This window comes from Taeniopygia guttata, chromosome 1A (genome assembly GCF_048771995.1).
Source record: "Taeniopygia guttata chromosome 1A, bTaeGut7.mat, whole genome shotgun sequence".
In the NCBI taxonomy this organism is placed as follows: Eukaryota; Metazoa; Chordata; class Aves; order Passeriformes; family Estrildidae; genus Taeniopygia; species Taeniopygia guttata.
In genome coordinates this window covers 65,686,241-65,706,912 of record NC_133025.1, presented here as the reverse complement: position 1 = coordinate 65,706,912, position 20,672 = coordinate 65,686,241, and the positions used below count along the sequence as shown (strand labels likewise).

The 20,672-nt window shown below is 39.4% G+C and overlaps 1 protein-coding gene across 4 annotated transcripts in view; it reads left to right on the top strand.

Annotated features, from left to right (window-relative positions):
• Window positions 1-20,672, top strand: part of PDE3A (phosphodiesterase 3A) — a 228,253-nt gene that overhangs the window by 191,461 nt on the left and 16,120 nt on the right. For 3 of the 4 annotated variants that reach the window (XM_032746376.3, XM_072923770.1, XM_030263530.4), the window contains 9 exons: window positions 1,060-1,175; window positions 4,251-4,470; window positions 6,788-6,873; window positions 7,327-7,496; window positions 8,419-8,556; window positions 13,958-14,069; window positions 15,322-15,435; window positions 16,861-17,060; window positions 18,959-19,162. In XM_032746376.3, coding sequence (XP_032602267.3) covers window positions 1,060-1,175; window positions 4,251-4,470; window positions 6,788-6,873; window positions 7,327-7,496; window positions 8,419-8,556; window positions 13,958-14,069; window positions 15,322-15,435; window positions 16,861-17,060; window positions 18,959-19,162 — 1,360 coding nt within the window. The remainder of the gene's footprint in view (window positions 1-1,059; window positions 1,176-4,250; window positions 4,471-6,787; window positions 6,874-7,326; window positions 7,497-8,418; window positions 8,557-13,957; window positions 14,070-15,321; window positions 15,436-16,860; window positions 17,061-18,958; window positions 19,163-20,672) is intronic. The other variant, XM_032746375.3, reaches the window with a different exon arrangement.

Genomic DNA, 20,672 nt, shown 5'->3' with positions numbered 1-20,672 from the left:
TTGAGCCCATGAAGACAATCAGCAATTTTTGTAGGTAGTACTTACTATTCCAAAACAAGATGCTTGCACGGGTAATACAGCGTCACATGCTTTTTTCTTTAAGAATGCTTTTTATTTTTTCCTTTAAGTTTACTTTTTTCAAGCTCAGCTGTAGCTATGCTACTTTAAAAGTCTGTCTTGAGCATTGAGTGTCTCCTCATCACTTGGATGCGAGGCTGTGAGGAGAAATGTGTAGCCTGAGCTGCCTGGCAGACCCATCCAGAGAGCTCACAGGCCTTGATAAGAGCCAGTGCTGAATCCCTGCAAAAAGCTGACATTTGATGGGTGTCATTCAGGAAAGTGATTATAAATACAGTTTTCTGGCTGTGCAGAACATTTTGGCCTATTCTGGCTAAAATCATAAACCTATGCTGCTGCAGGGGACTGACATCTGTTCCCCACACACAAGAACACGTGCACCCGGATTCCTTCAGCACAATTCTCTTGTACTGATGTCTCCAGGGTCTGAGAGGGACATTTTTTGGGGGGATGCAGCAGGCATTTCACCAGGTTAAGGCATGAAGGGGCACACCACTAACCACACCCATGCAGGATGCTTCCAGCCCTCCCCAGCCTCCTGAGGAGTTCCTCCAGTACCTGCTGTGGCACCAGCAGCAGAGGACTCTGGGTTTCCAGTTCTGCTGAGAATTTTTGTCACTTCTGGCTCTTTTAAGGAGCTGTTAAAAGAGAGCATAAACTTTTAACTTAAGTCAGCTTTTGAGCCTCTTTATGCTGTCAGAACAATATAATGAAGGCATCTTTGTATAAATAAGGCAAATAGGTCTCAGCACTGAGGGAAGTCCAGCTTTGGACTGTCTGCATTGTATATATTTTTGCTGAAGGTGGTACTGAATGCCTCACAAGCACCACTTCAGCCAACCCATAGATGCTATTTCTCTCAGCAGATTTTGAGCTATCTCAGTATCACGTACTTTTTGCTGCAGCTCCAAACTTCGTAAGATCTGCCACTGAGGCTTTTTCCCATGTTGAATGTTGCTTGTTTGTGCTCTGGTTTGACAGCTCTGACTCCTGGAACAGCTCCATTCTGATGACAATCACCAAGAGCAGGTCCTTCTCCACCTCCTACGCCGTGTCCTCTGCCAACCACCTGAATGCCAAACGGCAGAGCCGGCAAGGTGAGTAACTGTGGCAATAAATCACACAAACTCTGTTTTCTACATGGTAGAAAAAGCCCATTCTTTATTCATATAACTCCCTTTTATACAGTTTTGCAGACCTCGTGTGGGACTCCAGTTAGTCAGTGGCTTTCTTGCCAATTAATTTATTGGTTATTACAAGTTGTTATTCTGTATTGATTGGTGTACATGCAGGGAGAGTTGTGAGAGATAGTTTTCATTTTTCTATCTAATGGTTTAAAAACTGTTTATACAGGTGCCAGTTGTTTTTCCACCCAGGAATAGATTGTTATGCTAAGGAACTGCTCACACCAGGATTGCTTTCACATGGCAGCTTGCAAAGTGCTAGCCTGAAAGGCCAGCCACTGATTCCAGGAGAGCAGGTTTGATTTTATGAAGCCTTTCTTTATAATTTTTCTTCCTTACTGCAGCACTTAACTGCTCCCTGTGACTAGCTGGTACATCTTTTGACTAGCTTTGACTAGCATTCTCATGACTAGGTTTTGTTCTCTGTCCAACCTGCTGCTTTTATTATTCTTCCATCAGTATAATATGGTTATTTCTTTTATTTAAGAAAAAAAAAAAAAACAAAAAAACCCCAAAAACCAAACGAACAACAAAAAAAACCCTGACACAGCTGCTTAAAGTACCATAGATTGTAGTCATGCCCTTTGTAAATGTTTTGACTCTTTTGATTTATGTAAGTTAGCCATGACATGATGCAGCAAGTGAAATACTAAATTGTGATTTGTATCTTTTATATATTTTTTTATTCCCTTGGCTATAGCAGGGTACTTTGCATAACATTTGTGGCATTAGTTGTCTGTGCATATTCCTTGAGTGAGATTTCCTTAAGCACAACCTACATGAATCCATTTTGAGCTGGAAGCAGAAACTGTGTATTACGAAGCTTCATTGTTAACATAAAATTATTATTATTATAAGTTGATTTAGCTAAATATACAAATATATTAATTTATAAAATGTGTCTTTAATTATGCATGAAAACATTCCCATTTTAAAATACTGCTAGTTCTACCTATTTTGAAAAAAAAAAACTCAAGTGTTTTCATACGTAATTTCACATCTCATTGAAGTCACTGTTTTAAATCTTCAACACTGCACATTTGAAGAAGTTCTGGAGGACCTACGTGCATGGATGTACTTAAAAATTCTCTTTGTATTTTTATTCTTTTGTCTTGATTTTGAAAAAATCCCTGCTGTAGCAAGACACACTTTTTTCTCACTTTTTCCAGTAAATGATTGAATGTTGGATTATTATTGAAAAAAGCTTTGCTTTTTTCCAGTAGTTTTATTCGTGGTTACCTTCTCTAGTAAATTACTTAAAAAAAACAAAAAAAAAAAACCAAAAATACACACAACAAAAAATATTTCAAGAGACTGGATCCCTACTAGCAGTAGAAATCTTGCTGTGATTAGAGGCATTATTGTGAAAAGGGCTGTTTAAATTCTCAGGACTTGTTTCAAATTGTTAAAAGAAGACCATAAGTATTGCATCCTCTAAAAGTTATGAACATGACTTGGTAACATATATCTTACAGATAGATAATAATCCAGCTCTATCCCTTGTGCAACTAACAGACTGTGAAATGTTTTTAAAGACACATTTTTGTTGGATGGAAAGCTGATAGCTCAATGAATTCATAAATGTGAAACAGAGGTTTCCAGTATTTTAAAGCCATTTCCCTGTGTCATGGCCATCTGATAACATTTTAATTGCTGTGAAGGCTGTAGTGTTCTGATGTCAAGATTAGCATTATATCCTACTTGCAATCATTGAATTAAGACACTAAATACATACCACATTTGCTGAAGAAATACCCTTAATCAAAACAGAGATGCTGGATATCTCCAAATTACAGCACAGTAACTATCAGATTTTTTTTTAAACTCTTGGATTTTCATCAGTAAATTATATTTTAGCCCCCTATCACAGTAAGTTTCTATCAGGGAAAAAACACTGGAACTGTATACGTATATCCTGCAAGGTTAATATTTCATAAAGTTAGATCAACATATTGCCTTATTTTAAGATAATTTTTGTGTCTGGAATGCATTTAGATAGAGGGCAAAATTCAAACATAAAACCCCTTCAAATTCCTAAAGCCTTGCTGTCCTTTGGCTTTGAAGGTGAACGTGGTAAATTAACTGGGGCTGAGTTCCTACAAACTTCAGAACAGGAGGTAACTCAATTTCCGTGCATTTCCTTTCAAGATAGATTAAGTTTGGTCCTCTGCACTTACTCTGAGTCTCATTTTGTCTGAGACTAGGAATTGTAAAGTGGATTGCAAGAGAAGGCAGCACTTTGTTTAAACACTGAGTGCATTTCACCTTGGCAGTGATGCTCAGGTGGAATAAGGGGCAGAGAGAACTACATCTTGCTAGTGTTGCACATGTGGATATTGGCAATTTCTGTGCTCTAGCTCAGGTGTACACTACCATGTGCTGAAGAAATGGTTGCAAGTCTCTCCCTCAGTGAGCGACAGATACTGAAAAATTAACTCAAGCTGAAGATCAAGGCTAAAATCTATGAGAAATGGCCCCAGAAGTGCAATATTTTGTATAATGTATGGCTACTAAAAATTGCTCTTTTTGCTTTATTGCTAGTCTTCAAACATGTAGAAATCCAAATTTCCTGGGAATCTGTGTAAGCCTCCCTTGATCTGCTTTAGAGATGGTGAGAAAGAAACTGCAGATGGGCCTGGGAACTGCCTGTTTGGGGCTGTGTCTCTGTCACTAGCACATGTTGATACCAGCAGTCATACCACAAACTCCTCTTTCATTTCATCCACTTAGTGCATCCTGCTCACCAGGGAAAATATGCTTTTTATTTTGAGCCAGATCTTCAGCAGGTAAAAGTGGCTGATAGCAGTGGAAGTTCCTCACTCTGTGGCAGTCCTGGGCTTGGCTCAGAGTGGAGAAGGGTATTCTTTTATCTATTTTGGGTTTGGAGACTAGGCTGGTGCATCTCAAGAAGAGTATTTCTGCACAGTGAGCTAATACAGCCATCTGCCACTTCTGTTAATTGACAAGACTCCTCTTGTCCTTGGCCAGGTATTCCACCAAATATTTCACCTCTCACCTCCCCGTGCCATTCACCGATCCAGGGGACGCCTGCCACGAGTCCTACTGGAAAAACATCTTCTGTGTCATTTCCAGAGCCTACAGACACTGACACCAAGCAGGGCCTAAAGCCACACAAAGTCTTAACTTCTACTCAGAGTGCACCTAGCCTGTCAGACCCTATCATCAGCCCCTCCATCATCTGCAGCAGGTAAGATGGTAATTTGACATGCCTTGCAATCATTTCACACTGTTCTCATGAACGTGTTCTGTTGGCCCACCTACAAGTTTTTGTGATTTACTACAGTGTTTATATTGCTATTTCAGGTTTATAGTACTTCAATAAATGTGTAGATCAATGCTACAAAATACTTTTTAATTAGGAGACTGTTGGCTATGTTTATTGCTATGTTTATTACTTTTGCTCCTGTCAGGTGGACAGCCTGATTCATAAATAAATTCTTTGTCAATAACCTGCAGATCCCAAAACTGGATTTCAGCTTGTAAACATGAGCCATGGAGCCATGCCATTAACATGAGCAGTCACCTTTAGGTCACAGGCCAATGCTTGCACAGCAGGCACCTGATGTGGCATAGAAAAATCTGGCAGCTAGGGCCTGAAGACTCTGTGATTTTGAGCCTTCACTCAGGAGGAGTGGATCCTGTCTTCCCTAGGCAGAGTCAGATTAGATACTGTGGGGATTGTTTTTTTTCCAGAAATCAACTGCAGATGAATTTTTTCTACTGCTCAGAGCTCCAGTAACACAGTTTACCTTTCTTACTTTAAAGTGCCCCTTTATTAGGTAACACAGACCAGACCTGCTTTGCAAAAGTTGAATTTTGGAAAGAAAGTTGTTCTGCTTGTCTTCTCAGAAAGGATTCAGTTGCTAAATCAAATTACTGGAGTTTGCAGTATGTGTCCAGTTCAGAACAGTGGGAAACTGGTATTCCCAAGCCTTTTCCAGTGCAGCTTCAAGGTTGCTTTACTCACCAGATGTTACTTTTGGCCACAGCACAAGTGGCCAGCCAGCAGAGAGCACTATCAAGTTTGACTATCTTTGGAAATAGTTTTTAGTTGCTGCCTTCAATCCCATGACTTTGGATGTGTCTCAGTGTGCTGTGTGCAAGGCTAGGAAGTGGCTGTGAGAAAGTCAAAATTGAGATTGCAAGTTTGCTCATCCTCACTGGAGTTCGGAGTAGGATTCAAACAGGCTTTTGAGTTGGATTTAGATGACTAAATAGAAACTTAAGTGCTTTTAAGAGTTTTCCAAAGGAATACCAGAATTGGGATTTGGAGAGATTAATTTGAAAGTAAAACTATATTACACAACAGGAATATAGCATAAAGGTGCTGCAGTCTTATTAAGCTGTGATTTTATTACCACTTCAACCAAATACTGTTATTTCACGAGTGGCATTCATTTCTGGAAACCTTCTATTAAAAAGAACATTTAAGAATTGCATTAAAACATGTCAAAAAAGAATCAATGTGAGGTTGTTTGAGATAGTAATGAAATTAATACCTTTTTCATCTTGTTTATCAACCTGACTGATAGAAGATTTATTTGCTTGGCTATGCACTACAGGTATCATTGAATACAGATTAGCATTTTTATTTGAAATTCTTTCAGGAACTCATGATGTTTTCAGGGCATACCAGGCTCGAGGATATGTTTGGATGACCCAGTCAAAAGCTAGCTGGCATGGGAATTAAGCCATTTTTATATGTTGAACTCTAAAATGGTTCAAAGTTCTAGTACAAAGTTTGACCAATTCAAATAATTCTGTAATACTTGCTTTGTGAAGACTGTTATATATAAGATATGCCACAAAATGCTGACTCAAATCAGAGAAAATTTTGACATGTCAGATTGTAATTAGGGTTTAAAGGGAACTATACACAAGGAATAAAGCTTTTTAATGGAAGGGAAGTGCCAGTCATTTTAAAAGGTCATAATATTGTGATTCCTCCCAAAATATGTTTCTGTTCTGGAAATGATGAAGCAAACTCTGCCCTCTTAGTTCTTATGTACTTGGTATGCTGTCACTGAAGTAATGATAAAATATAATTTTCCTCCTTAAGAGGAACATATTCAAATTCTAGGCCAGAAGAGTGAAGCCAGATCATGACTGTGTTCAGACTGAATTCTGTATGATTGTATGGGACTCTGGCAGCTTCATAATTTTAATTCATCTTTATAGGGCATCTGTAGTATAGAACTAGGGGATTTATTTTGTGCTGGTATACTTAAGGAATAATAAAAAAATCCATTTGAAGAAATCACATGGTTCAGGTTTACTGTTGAAAACACAAATTTAATGGTGGTAGGCAGTTAATCCAAGTATTTTTGTCCCGAGATGCAATAAAACTTTAGGACTCTCCTGTGATTTTTGTCTGGAGAGCATACCCTAGAACGTGACTTCTACTGTATGACATAATCTCACACTGCCAGTGGGAAATCCTTTTACACACGACTGTCTAAGGCACGTGATTCTTCATATTGTGTGTGTTTCTTGATGTATTTCAGCTGTGGCAGACCCTACAACCAAATAGAAGCTGGCAATGGGACACTAAATAGAAATGATGCTACTACACACACCCTGAACAGAACAGGTAATTCTTTGTCAAAAACACCTCTTTCCCTCAAATTCAGTAATCATCCACTAAAAGGGCAGACGAGCTTGTCTGTCATAAAAGGAGAACACACACAGGTCAGTCCATACAAATTGTCTTTGACAATTTCATGTCCAAATGCTCCTTCCCTTTTCATATGTACAACACGAACAAAATGCTTATGGAGTTAAATTATAAAGGCTGTACTGTTCCCCTCAATTTACTTAAATAATGGTCTTCAAAATTGTTTCTCTCTTCATTCCCTGCTGCCATTTTTTACACTCTGCAGGGTATATCTTCAATGCCCTTGGACAGATTGTCCGACTTCGGAGCCAGCCAAGCAGCACATATGTATTATGAGTCAGAGCTCCTGTTGCTGTTATCCAGGTCACAGGATGACTTCCATGAAACCCTTGCTGTTCACACCACAGGCTTTGTGATTTGTGTTTGTAGATGATCCTGCTCAAGCCACTTCTGACTACGAGACCAACAACAGCGACAGCAGTGACATCGTGCAGAACGATGATGACACGGATTGCTCCAAGGAGCAGCCACGGAAGGGATCTGGCTGTAGGTCCTACACACCCGAGACCATCATCCTGCATCCTTTGACACCACCTGAGGTAGCTCCTCTAAGTTCCTCCAGCACAACAGAATGAGTGTATGCTGACACTGAGGGGGAAAAAATACACAAATCAAAAATCAAACTAACAAAAAACCCAGATACCTGCAGAAAAAAAAATGTGGTCTAGGGGTGCTGCAAGGTATTGTTGTGTTAAACAACAAATGTTTCAGTGTGATGAACAAATTATGATTGTCTCACAGCATTCAGCTGTGAGCTCTGTTGAGATGCAGAAGGAAAGCTTTGTTCAGTTAAGTTTTCCACAGTCTGTTGTACAACTGAATTAATAATCTGCAGTTGGCAGGAGCTCTTGAAAAATTTATTGTAATCTGCTGGAGTTGGACATGCTGAGAGAAGGCATTTTGCTTGAAACATTCTGGCGTTTACTCATCTGCAGTTTCTAAGTGAAATAAAATTCCAGGGAGTATACTGGGAGAAATGTGAAATGGATGCACAACCCAACTTTTATTTGCAGACCTTGAGAAACTGATAGGTTTCAGTTTAAGGACTACAAATCTTCACTTGGACTGAGCTCTGTTAGCCATGTTAGAGTCTAGTGAATTGGTCCTGATGCAGCAGCAGAAACTGAGAGCTTTTCTCTCTGTACCACAGTGAATTTCACAATGAAGGCAGCCTCCCTTGGAAATGAATGAATGATTCCCATGAGTGAATGAATGAGTGAGTCTCAGTGCAGACACTGCTGTTTCATAAACAGAATTTCCTATCCATTCAAGTGAAACACATTACAAAGGAGAGTGAGTAGCTGCAGGGCTGCAAGAAATGAGGACATCTGCACTGAGCTGAATGAAATACCACTGACTTACACACGAAGCTAATGTGACTTTAGCTTTTAAGAGCATCAATTTTTGCTTGAGATGCTTCACTGAACTAACAGTCCTCTTTTATTCTGATTTCTGGCACAGGACAAGCCTGTACTGGCTCCTGAACCTCTGGTTATGGACAACTTGGATCCCCTGATGGAGCAGCTAAATAGTTGGAACTTCCCAATCTTTGATTTGGTGGAAAAAATTGGGAAGAAATGTGGTCGGATTCTCAGTCAGGTGAGAGGTGCACCTTGTCTGCAGTGTCTGGGTAGAATGTTGACAGATTTAGACACAGACATGTTAAAAGGCATTGTCCTTACAAGCTGATGATCCAATGAACTGTGACCCCTGATACCTAATTCAAAGCTGACAATATGAACTCTGCCTCATTTTATTCCTTGCTTTTGGAGGCCTTTATTTTTAAATTTAAAAATGTGAAAGATAAAAATCACACCCCTATTTTGCCTTCTGCTCTCTGCTTTTCTGAATATTCTCCTGAGATGCTTCCAGCCCTTACTGGGTTCTTTGGGAAAGAATTTCTCATGGGTTTAGCATGGGAGGGCTAAACAGTAAATATATTCAGTGGATGCAAGATATGCAGAGTTTTGGTCCTCTTTTTTACTGAAGATCAGTATAAGATCCCAGAAATAAAAGATTTCAGATTTCAGGCTGGGCAAGAAAGCAAGGTTTGAGGAAATGGGGTTAGAAAGAATCCTTGCTATATTCCCTAATTTTTAAAGAATCAGAACTTAAAGATAAAATTCATATAATATTACATAAGGAAGATTTGCTATGAGTTGGGAGAGCTCACTGGTCTTTCTTTCAGCTCTCAGATTTTTATTCCTTCGTGTGGGTGTAATTCAGTTACTGACACAGCCTGTGTCTAGCCAGCACGATTAGTGTCACCTTCCATAATCACGTTCTTGGCTGAACCTTCTACTCTGTTATGCCCCTTTTCCTGGCACACTGACAAATTTGTCGTTTCTTTTCTTATAAAAGCATTGAAGATTATTAAACAGGAAAAGCAAGTAATTATTTTTATTATTATTTAGGGATGAAAGGGGGAAAAAGCCCGAGAGAATCAGATTGAACAAGGATCACTTTACAAGGCATTATGTAGTGATGAGTGCTGGAAGGAGGAGATAAAGTTAATTGGTACAATGTGGTACAATTATCACCCCCCCTAAAAAACACAGAGGTTAGTGTGTCAGGCAGATTTCAGTGTAACAAGCTTCAGAGAATGCTGGATCAAATCACAGTCCCTTGGTGGTTACCTATTATTCAGCTAGATTCAATTATCTGGTGGTCAACAAGGAAAACCGTGGCATGAATTCAAATTTATTCTGTGGTCTGCTTTTTAGTGTTCTGCAGCTTGGCAAGCAACGTCTGAGTTTGACCAGCCTGCCAAGTCTCCAGGTTCATTTCAGAGAAATAGGCAAACTGTGGATATTGGATATATTTATTGGATAAATTCAGTGATGCTCATTGAGGCACTTTTGCACTAGACAGTGAGTGTGGGATTGAGATGCTCTTCTAGATCATACTGTTCATTTTTCTAACAGCGTAGAATGATAATAGAATGATGAATGAAACATAAGGAAGACCAGAACTTTCTTTTAATGGCATAAAGAACAGTTTGGATGAGCCAAAAGTTGTTCTGGTTTTACATGGGTCCCTCTGTAGGCTTTAAGCATTTCACCAAGCTGCATGGGGTTCTGTACCTCTGGACACAAGTCCTCTGTGCTTCCCTCAAATTGCACTAAATCCCCTCACTCTACTTCCCAAAATCTGATTTTTGCACAGGTTCCCAACATGATGTCCACTTCACAGTTCCACAAAATGAGGCTTGAGAGATAAAATAGAGAAGCTTTAATATTTGTGATGAAAATTCAACATTTTCTGTAACAGCTGTTTATAATAACTCCCTCTCCCTAACAGCAAGCTCACCCTTGTTCACAAAATAGAGATCCTTATTGCCCTCACCTACTCAGATCTTGCTAATGAAATTATTTTCAGAACTCAGGAAACTAAAGTATATAATTATTTTTCTCCAGCCAAAAGCACTATTTTTTTCTGGTTTGATTTTTAAATCCTAGGATATTATTAATAAAGGTAAACAAAAGCTCTAATGATTTATTCTCTGTATTTTGCTATTAAATGGACTAACCCGTTTAAAAAAAAAAAAAAAGGAGAAAAAGAGTCAATTAAAAACCTGAATTAACTATGTTTGCCATGCTAGGTTAAATTTATGAGCTGGAACAAAGCAAAGTTGACACATGCCTCCAGGGAAGCATTCAGTTTAGAAGGCAAATGCTGGCTTGGCATCTTTGAAGCTGCTTGAGATATCTGTTCCTTCTTTGTGTAATGTTAAATTGATTTAGACATATAAAAAGACCCAAACCAGTCAGGAGCCATGAAAGCATCTGTGCAAGCTGGAGTGGCAATCCCAGTCAATGTGGCAGTGACAAATGTGCATGGCAGGGTTCAGAGAGGAGCATGAATTCAGTCTCGTTACACAAACCAAGAGCCAAGCTCTCAGACCCGAGCTATTGCTTCATACGAGGCCATAAAATCCAACAATATCTTCAGTCACACTTAACACTTTTCATACAGCTCCTGTAAGACTAAAACCTGTGGTTTGGCTTTTCTTGCTGGGCCCAGAGAGAGAAGTGGGGGTGCTTCTCTGCTGGCAGTGTCAGAGGCAGGGTGGCATCACTGCAGGGCTCTGAGATGTCCCTGCAGGATGACAGGAGGATTATTTGGCCCTCTCATCATCACACGTGGGAGATGATGGGATATTCCTGGGATCATCCCAGCAGCCCTGAGAGGAGTTTGTCAGAGGCAGAGACTAGGTGGCAGCAAATTCCGAGGAGCACAGGTCTGAAGGGAGCAAATACACGAGACACAAAAAGGGCTGTGAGAGGGCTGCCTGCAGACACTGAGAAAGGAACTGCAAATCCAAACTTTGCATCCATTGCTGTGTGCCTGCAGGAGAGGGGCTGGGTGTGAGTAACAGCCCAGGTGCAAAAAAGCTTCCATCAGGAACCCTGCAGAAGTGCTTGTCCTTGGTCAGGCAGCGCCACCAAAGTCTCTCAGTTAGAAATTATTCATTCAAGCATTTTGAGCCGTGCTCTGAGGCAGGACAGGGAGGCTGGAGGACAGAGGCAGCGTGGTGAAACCCTCTGCCAAGCCCCTGGCAGGAGGGGACACATCTCAGCACAAGTGCTCAGCCCACAGGATTCCAACTCCCAGGGAGCTCCTGAAACAGCACGTGGGCTGGGAAGAAAGTATTTTGATAGACAGAAGCACATTAAAGTATTTAATCAAGAGCAAGAAATTTTAAAAGCTGCACAGTTACCGTTTCTGGGGTTTGTTGTTTGGGTTTTCTTTTTTTTTTTTATTTAGTTAAAGAATTTGACTAGTTGACTTTTGGGAAGATATCAATGCTCTTTTTTCCTCCTTCTAGCATGCTTTTACACCTGCTCCCTCCCTTTTTGCTGAAAGAGAGAAAGAAAGAGGAGGGAATGGAGGGAGGAAGGAAAAAAAAGAAAGAGAGAAAGGAAAAAGAAAGAAAAAGAGAGTGAGAAAGAGAGAGAAAGAAAAAGGAGGAAGATATATATATATAGAAAGAGAGAGAGAGAAAAAGGAGGAAGATATATATATAGAAAGAGAGAGAGAGAAAGAAAAAGGAGAAAGATATATATTTAGAAAGAGAGAGAGAGAAAGAAAAAGGAGGAAGATATATATATATAGAAAGAGAGAGAGAAAGAAAAAGGAGGAAGATATATATAGAGAAAGAGAGAGAGAGAGAAAAAGGAGGAAGATATATATAGAGAAAGAGAGAGAGAGAGAAAGAAAAAGGAGGAAGATATATATAGAGAAAGAGAGAGAAAGAAAAAGGAGGAAGATATATATAGAGAAAGAGAGAGAAAGAAAAAGGAGGAAGATATATATAGAGAAAGAGAGAGAGAGAAAGAAAAAGGAGGAAGATATATATAGAGAAAGAGAGAGAGAGAAAGAAAGATTTTTTTTTTTTTTAAAGAGTTATTAAAATGGCCAAGTTACTTGCAGAGAATAATGCTATTTTACTCCAAGTCAGAGGGAAAAGCTGTCATTCCTACACATCACGGTCAACTTTGCTTCTTTTCAACTATGGAATTTCTCAGCCCCCAAAATCCAAGGGGAGAAAAAACATGCTTTTATGACATGCTTTATTTAAGATACCTGTTCAGTTCTGCTAGTGTCGACAAGTAAGATTTGGTCCTGCTGAATATTATTTCATTATGATTCCTCTTTTTATACAGAGATGCTTTGCTGGAAATAAGTGGCTTACATTCCACTGACCTAACACTAGGATGTAAGACTCATCTGTCTGTAGGTAAAATATTGGATCCCAGCTGATACAGTTAAGCCATGATTCTAGAAGATAAACAGGGTTATATGCAGATTCTAATCCTAATTATGCATAAGGTCACTCTATTCACTCTGCCTAAACACAGGGGGATCCCCTGGGGTTTTCAGAGTGTCTTTTACAGGCTCTAGCTTTTATTCTAAGCTCTTGTCTTCCAGAGCACAGTAGTTCAGGTATGGTAGGGAGAGAAGTGAGAGCTGGGACCCCCAGCAGAACCCCCCTGTCAGATTTTGGTCACTAGAGGGTCATTTTGGATGGGGTCAGACCCCACACTCCACCTGCCTCTGCACCATCACTGCTTTGCCAGGATTAGTTCATAGGCAGGTTTTTCCTGGTAGGGAATGACCATGAGGGGAGGCAGGAGGAAGATCATTAATGCTGCAAATTCATTTCCTTTCTTTTTTTATTCTTGCCCTAAAAATCCACAATGGCAGTTCATTCAACTTTAGGTGCAGCTCATAGGTCCCAATGTAGATACAAAATATACAGACACAAGCAGGTGTGGATAGATGTTTGATTTATACTCAAATGTAAAACACAAAGTGTAATTTGTGACCGTTTCTTGCCCTGAAGCACACATCAGTCCAAATGTGCTTCAAGTTGCTTAGCTCTAAGCAGGTTTACCAGGCAGATGGCATCAAAAGGACAGAATTTAGCTAACAGCAGTAAATAAATAAGATTCTGCAAGACTTAGGGGTCCAATTTGCAACAGAAGTGAAAAGATCAGGCACTGATTTTACTCTGTCCCATTATTTTGTATGTGAAGTTCAAACTTGTCTTCAGAAGTGCCCATTTTGTGTCAGCTGCTGCCTTAATTTCTGAGCATCCTCCTCTCTCATCCATGGCATTCTCCTTCCCATACATCCTCTCCTAGATGTTTACAGTCACCTTTGGTGCAGGAATGCTTAGAGCAGCTCTGCCTCCTAAGCTATTTGCTGCCCCTGATATCCTGTTGGAGTCATTTTTATCATTTCACTTCCAAAATTGGAGAGAAAGCAAGGACACAATGCATAGGAGCCACATGGTTCCCCCTTCTGTCAGTCCTTTGCTTGTTCTTCCTTTTCTGGGAATTGATTTGAGTCAAGGATTTGGGAAAATACTACCAGGAAAGCAGATTTTCACGGGGTAATTCAACCTAAGGAGTTTTATATCTAATTTGTAGAGTTTTTCTCATCTACTTAGCAGCATGAGGTTTTTTTTTTGTTGTTTTTTTTTTTTTTCTTTCAGGTATCATACAGGCTTTTTGATGACATGGGGCTGTTTGAAACCTTTAAAATACCAGTGAGGGAATTTATGAACTACTTTCATGCCTTGGAGTGTGGATACCGAGAGATACCTTGTAAGTAAAAATTTCTGGTGCATAATGATGCTTCCTTGAAGTTTTGGGGATTTTGTATTGAAGCTTTTCTTCTTGCATTATAAAGCTACTTTTTTTTTTCTTCCATTACATCATGACCCAGTGGATGGCTAGGCAGAGGCTGGTGCTGAACCACAGCCTGTCATCTTTTTTTCTTTGTATTTCATCTTTTACATTGTTTCATAATTCATGGCAAAATCTGCCAGAAATCATATAAAGCTATATAAGTATATATACAGCCTTTACTATAAGTAAAGGCTGTTTCCTGATAATGCAAGTGTACCCCAGTGATCCAGTTGGAGGCTCTTGAAATATTTGAACCCCTAAAGGCAACTTGGACTTTTACACAGTAGCAGTGCTATGCTACCAAAGGGGAGCTGAACTTTATAAGCAGAAAAAATATTCCCAAAACATGAGTGAAGCCTGTTCAGTTACTACAGCTTAGCTGATATTTTTCAGTGGGAAGCATTTATTCCCTGAAAAGCCTGTTTTCAGTCATCCCCAAAGTATCTGCTAATTCAAACAAAATTTATCAAAGTGCTTCAGCTGCCAAAGATTCTGTTTTGAGGAAAGAGGAAGGAGTTACCACCCCCTTTAGGTGGCAGGTAAACCCAGCACTGAGGAACACAGAACACCCTGTTTTCTGTACACTCACAGGAAAATGTGGGAAACATCATTATAAGTCATGTATTCTCTCTCTGACAAATACTAAATACCAATTGGAGCAGCTACAGTGGGAGGGATTTAAGGAAAGCTACCTCACAGTGCCTTCAGCCAGGTGGTTTTGAGTTTGTTCTGGGGAAGTGAGAGACCCAATTTCGATCCTTTCCTTGTGTTTGAACTGGGTCAGGGATCTAAAGCAGCAGATCACAGCTTGAGGAGGTTAGAGATGGAAGTCCCACAGCCTGTTCTGCTGAAGCCATTCCTTTCTGTTTGAAACATTTAACTATTCAGAGAGTCTCTGGGATTTTTGTGAACCTAGACTATATTTCCTTGGTTTTTTCTTAAGTGTTTTTTTGTTTTACTAAAGAGAATCTCTTTCTAATACAAGATGAAGTTATCTTCCTTCTTTTTATTTCTGTGAAAAAGGTAAAACCAGGTCTGATGCTCGTGATAATGTTGGTTTTGTCTCTGCTGGACTGCCTGCCACACGGTACCCACTAGATGGTGCTGATAGCCCTCTGTCAGAAATCTCCTGATGTTTTATAGCTGGATGGTTTTCTTCCCATCACAGATCACAACCGAATCCATGCCACTGATGTTCTACACGCCGTGTGGTACCTCACAACCCAGCCCATCCCAGGACTCCCAACTGTGATCAATGACCACGGCTCAGCGAGTGACTCAGGTAGATTTAAGTGCTGTCATCCTAAAGTTTCTCTCATTAAATTTGCTTTCAGAAAGGCAACAAGCTGGGGGTTGCATGCAGAATTTTTTTGCAGTCTGTAGCACGGTGTTGAAGTTCACTAGCACAATGGATGTTGAAAGGTGTTCAGGTGTTTTTGTGTAACTTTGAAGGGAATGGAATTGTTCCTCCAAAACCTAATACTTAACATTTAATGATGTGTAAATGCAAGCCTTTGTGGTCACTTTTAGTGACAGATGTTTGTTACCATTTGATTTTTGCAAAAGTTCTTTCCTAGGAAAACTGTATTATTAATGTTTTGCAGTGCTGTATCAGAGGCAGTGTAGCCTTAAATCCTTTAAACCCTTCATTGTTTTGCTATTCTACAATTTCTGGGGCATGCAGGCAGTGCTGTGCACTTGCTACTGCCTGGCTCTCATGAAATGTTCTTTGCTTTTCCTCACTATCTCCAAATAAAAAGACTTGTTACCATCTGGCAATTGCTTTACAAGACCACTCTTCTTCTGTTTTATGATTGCTCATTACAGGAAGCTGTTCTTCTTGATTTTTTTATATTAATTTATCAGTGTTCAGCTGTGGCAACTAGAGGGACCTGTCTGTGTTTTGTTGGAGTGCTCGGAGAGTTCATGGAAAAGCAGGAGTTTGTTACATTTATGCTTCTTTTCTTTCTTTTTTTTTTTTTTTTTTTTTTTTTTGTGTGTGTGGTGTTAAATGGTTTTATTCCTGGAAAAATTTATTAGCAAGTGATTTCAGTAGCTTTGTAGATGAGGTGGAATGAAAGGGGTTGAAAGGGGTTGAGTTCTGGGACTTTTTGATGTTTGTTATTTGAAAGACATTATTCAGCTGCATGCAAGATCCATTCAAGGTTGTTCAGATTAAATTAGCGAAGCATCTCAGTATCTGTCTCTGTCAGGTATGCTCAAGATGCTTCAAAAAAGGGATAAGAGGATTATCAGCAAAGATCCAGAGTCTAGGCATTTGTATTGGAAAACACACACTGTAATTTAAAATTATTAAATTCTAGTCTATTGCTTTAAGGACTATCAGTGTCTCACGGACTTGTGTACATGATGAAAGAAATTAGAGAAAGGAGTGGGATGATCAAGTTTCCCCACAAAACTCCAGCATGGCTGTGAATCCATATCTCACTGCTTGTAACTTACATAGTTGGAGAATTGGTTTTGCTGGAGGGCTGGAAGATCTCCAGGTGGGATCAGAATTTGTTCCTTCCCAATTGTTTGCCTTATTGTACTGGATCATAGGCACAGCAAGCACTGAGGTCAGGCTGCATTTATTCTTACTGTGAATTTGCTCCTTCTCTCCCTGCTTTATTGCTTCTCTTACAGTAGGTCACTAAAAAAGTGGCACTGGATTTTTCACTGTTTTCATTTCTTTATTTCTGCTCAGATTCTGACAGTGGAATCACTCACGGCCATATGGGATATGTGTTTTCAAAGACATACACACCTACAGATGACAGCTACGGATGCCTGGCTGGCAACATCCCTGCCCTGGAGCTGATGGCTCTTTATGTAGCTGCAGCCATGCATGATTATGATCACCCAGGAAGGACCAATGCCTTCTTGGTAGCAACGAGTGCTCCTCAGGTAAATAAATCTCAGGCAGTGTTGTCGTACAGTTTGGAAGGTCTCGATGACAGCTTTTCCTTGATAGTGGTGCCTGTGGCTTCCATTAAGCACAAAGTCTGCCAAATATTTTGAAACAGCTTGTCAAAGTGACAGAAATAATCTCTTCACTTGGGGATTGCTGGTAAGAGTCTTCTTACACACCCTCAGTTAGCAGAGCTGTTGGGAAAGGTACTGATAAACTGTGTCAGTGAAGAAGGTAAAGCTCTGCTGACTGATAGAGAACTTGTAACTGTGGAAGAACGGAAGAATTTTTCTACCAAATAATGCACAGAAAGATTAAATAAAATAAAACATCCCAGTTGTGTAGCTGACTGTGCTTTGCAAGTTTATCATGCATGATCATAACACATTTTCTGTTGTTGCTATAGAATATGAGCAGCTTCAGTCTTTTTAATAAAGTGTTTGGAGGCAGGAAGGGGAAGATAATCTCGGTGTTATAAATGTGGAATTGAGGCTTGCCTAAGGTTACACAGAAGTTGCTGCCAGTCCTGAGAGTTGAATTCAGCAATTCAGAGTGACTCTGCATTGGCTTAATTATGAGATCATCTTGTCTTGCTTTACATAGCTAACCTGCCTGGCTTCAGCACACTGTGCTGAAAAATATTTCTATTGATGAGGAAATTAAAAAAAAATACATCCTAATGATGGCAGGTCAGGTAGGGATGCAGAAATTCTAGATTTACTCCCTAGCTTACAACCAAACTTCCTCTGTCACCAAGAGCAAGTTGCCTGAACTTGCTCTGGTGTCACTTTGTGTCTATGAATGGATAGAAATGCTTCTCATCCTTGCAATGTATTTCTGTGATCAAAAGCTTTGATACTCTGGCCAGGTATCTAGATTGGGAGAAGACATGTGCTATCTTTTAAATCTAATTTTAAGAAACAAGTGCTATAGTTCTGTGCTTGTAAAAAAACAGAAAAGGAAGCTAGAAGATTAGCCTTTATGTACTGACTCTAGTTTGAAAATAAATTAATAGGAAAAAATTTTTATTGTTATTTTCTGAATGGAATTATCATCACTATGAGAGTTCAGTATCTTATTTTGGTAAAGATTTGACCTATTTTGGATTTTAGCCCTGAGATATTTGTCAGGCTGAGTACATGTTTTCAGGTTGCAAACTGGAATTTCTGCAAACTGTTTCTGTGTTTGGAATCAGTCCTACATGGACACAACTGCCTGGTGCAATTACCAAAGAGCAGTAGTTCATTAAGGGAGGTTCATTCTGGCAATCAGGGAAGCATACACCTCTGTTATATTAACCATCAACCTATGGCCTGAAACAGGATGATCCATTGCTGTGATTTTGCCGAGATGGTTTTTCCAAGACAGTTTTGTGTGGATGGTTTTGTGTGGATGGTTTTGTGTGGATGGTTTTGTGTGGATGGTTTTGTGTGGATGGTTTTGTGTGGATGGTTTTGTGTGGATGGTTTTGTGTGGATGGTTTTGTGTGGATGGTTTTGTGTGGATGGTTTTGTGTAGATGGTTTTGTGTAGATGGTTCTGTGTAGATGGTTCTGTGTAGATGGTTTTGTGTAGATGGTTTTGTGTAGATGGTTTTGTGTAGATGGTGACTTTTGCCAAGATGGTTTTGTGTAGATGGTTTTGTGTAGATGGTTTTGTGTAGATGGTTTTGTGTAGATGGTTTTGTGTAGATGGTTTTGTGTAGATGGTTTTGTGTAGATGACTTTTGCCAAGATGGTTTTGTCAGGATGATTTTTCCCAGGATGGTTTTGCCAGGATGGTTTTGCCAGGATGGTTTTGCCAGGATGGTTTTGCCAGGATGATTTTTGCCAAGATGGTTTTGCTAAGATGGTTTTGCCAAGATGTTCCTCAGCTGCCCCGCGTTGCTTCCACAGGCGGTGCTGTACAACGACCGCTCCGTGCTGGAGAACCACCACGCTGCTGCTGCCTGGAACCTCTTCATGTCCAGGCCAGAGTACAACTTCCTGGTCAACCTGGACCACGTGGAGTTCAAGCATTTCCGCTTCCTCGTCATCGAGGCCATCCTGGCGACTGACCTGAAGAAGCACTTTGATTTTGTTGCCAAGTTTAATGCCAAGGTGAGATCAGTTTGGGTTTCTGGGGGATGGTCAGAAAATATTGTGGTCCTTGCTTGTAGCATCCACCAAAAAAAGAGTTTCTATTTCCTCTGAATGTCCTTTTGGCTGCTGTAAAATGTTGAATAATATTCTGGCCTTTCTGTTGGGTTTTCACTCATTTAAAGTTAGTGACGCAGTGACACACAGTGGCACATATTTACTTTTTTTTTTTCAGAAAGTGGTTTAAGGCCAAAAATATCACAAACTGTTTTTTACATTCTACTTTTCAAAATTGCTTTCTTGTTCACTGGCACTTTAGACCTGCTAGAAAAGCACTGGGGGAAAAATCCAAGGTGTTATTACCCAGTTTCCATAATGGCTACTTTAAGTGAATTTTTACTGATTTAGTCGTACTGTTGAATTATGAAAGCAGAAATCAGAGCAGTTTTGACATTCTGTTTTCAAATGCAGTGAAAGCGTGGTCTTCCTTTCCTTTCTCTTTCCAGAGAAGGATCACTAAACCTCTTTCCTGCATGCTCCATTCAGTGAGCCATAAAATCACAACCCTGGGAAACCATTCTTAAAAACTGTTTACAGTTTCAACCTAACTTATTGGAATTCACCTCCTATTAAGGTATTTTAATAAACTCCATCACCCATCAAAGCTTTTGGCCTGTTAACTAGATACCTGCCTTTGGAGCTAGTTCTTGTTCCTTGTGAGAAACCCCCAAAAACAGTGTGTTTTGTATCTGAGACCTCCTAGCTGTTTTGGTGGCATGGATAAAATGTTTTTTATCCATGTGGCATTACTTAGGATGGATCTGTATGCTGACACTTTGAAGCCTCCACACATACAATTGGTATTGTTTTCCATTTCCCTGTAACATCTCTCTTTGTCAGGCTTTAAGAAGTTGTGGAGAAAGGCTCTAGATGTGGTCCAGGGTAGAAAGAGAACTGAGCTGTAGATCCATAAAAGTCTGAGCTCCTTGTGCACCCCTGCTAGTCATGTCCCCTCCAACCTTAACTTTCCTGCTTTTATTTTAGAGCAGCTGACAGTATGTATCACTCTTGTGAGAGGTATGGGAAAAATACAGAAAAGGAAAAAGAGAGGAAATAGTTTCAGCCATGCTTAGATCAAACAGGAAAATGAGCTCATTACACACATTTTCATGCTGCAATCAAGCCATCATGATATTTTACAGTAATTCGTATTTATACACCAATAGGTATTAACTTGTTGAAAAATGTCATGGAAAGATTGCATTTGTTTGTTTTCCTAGTAAATGCTTTGAAACACGTGCATAATGTGTTATTCTAATATATAATATTATATTATGTATTATATTATGTATATTATGTATATTTTATTACGTATTATGTTATGTTAATTATATATTATATTGTATATATTGAATAATAGTATATATAGTATATATAATATATATTCTTTATAGAATATATTATTATTCATTATATATATAATAGATAAACTATTATTATTCATTATATATATAGTATATATATCATATAT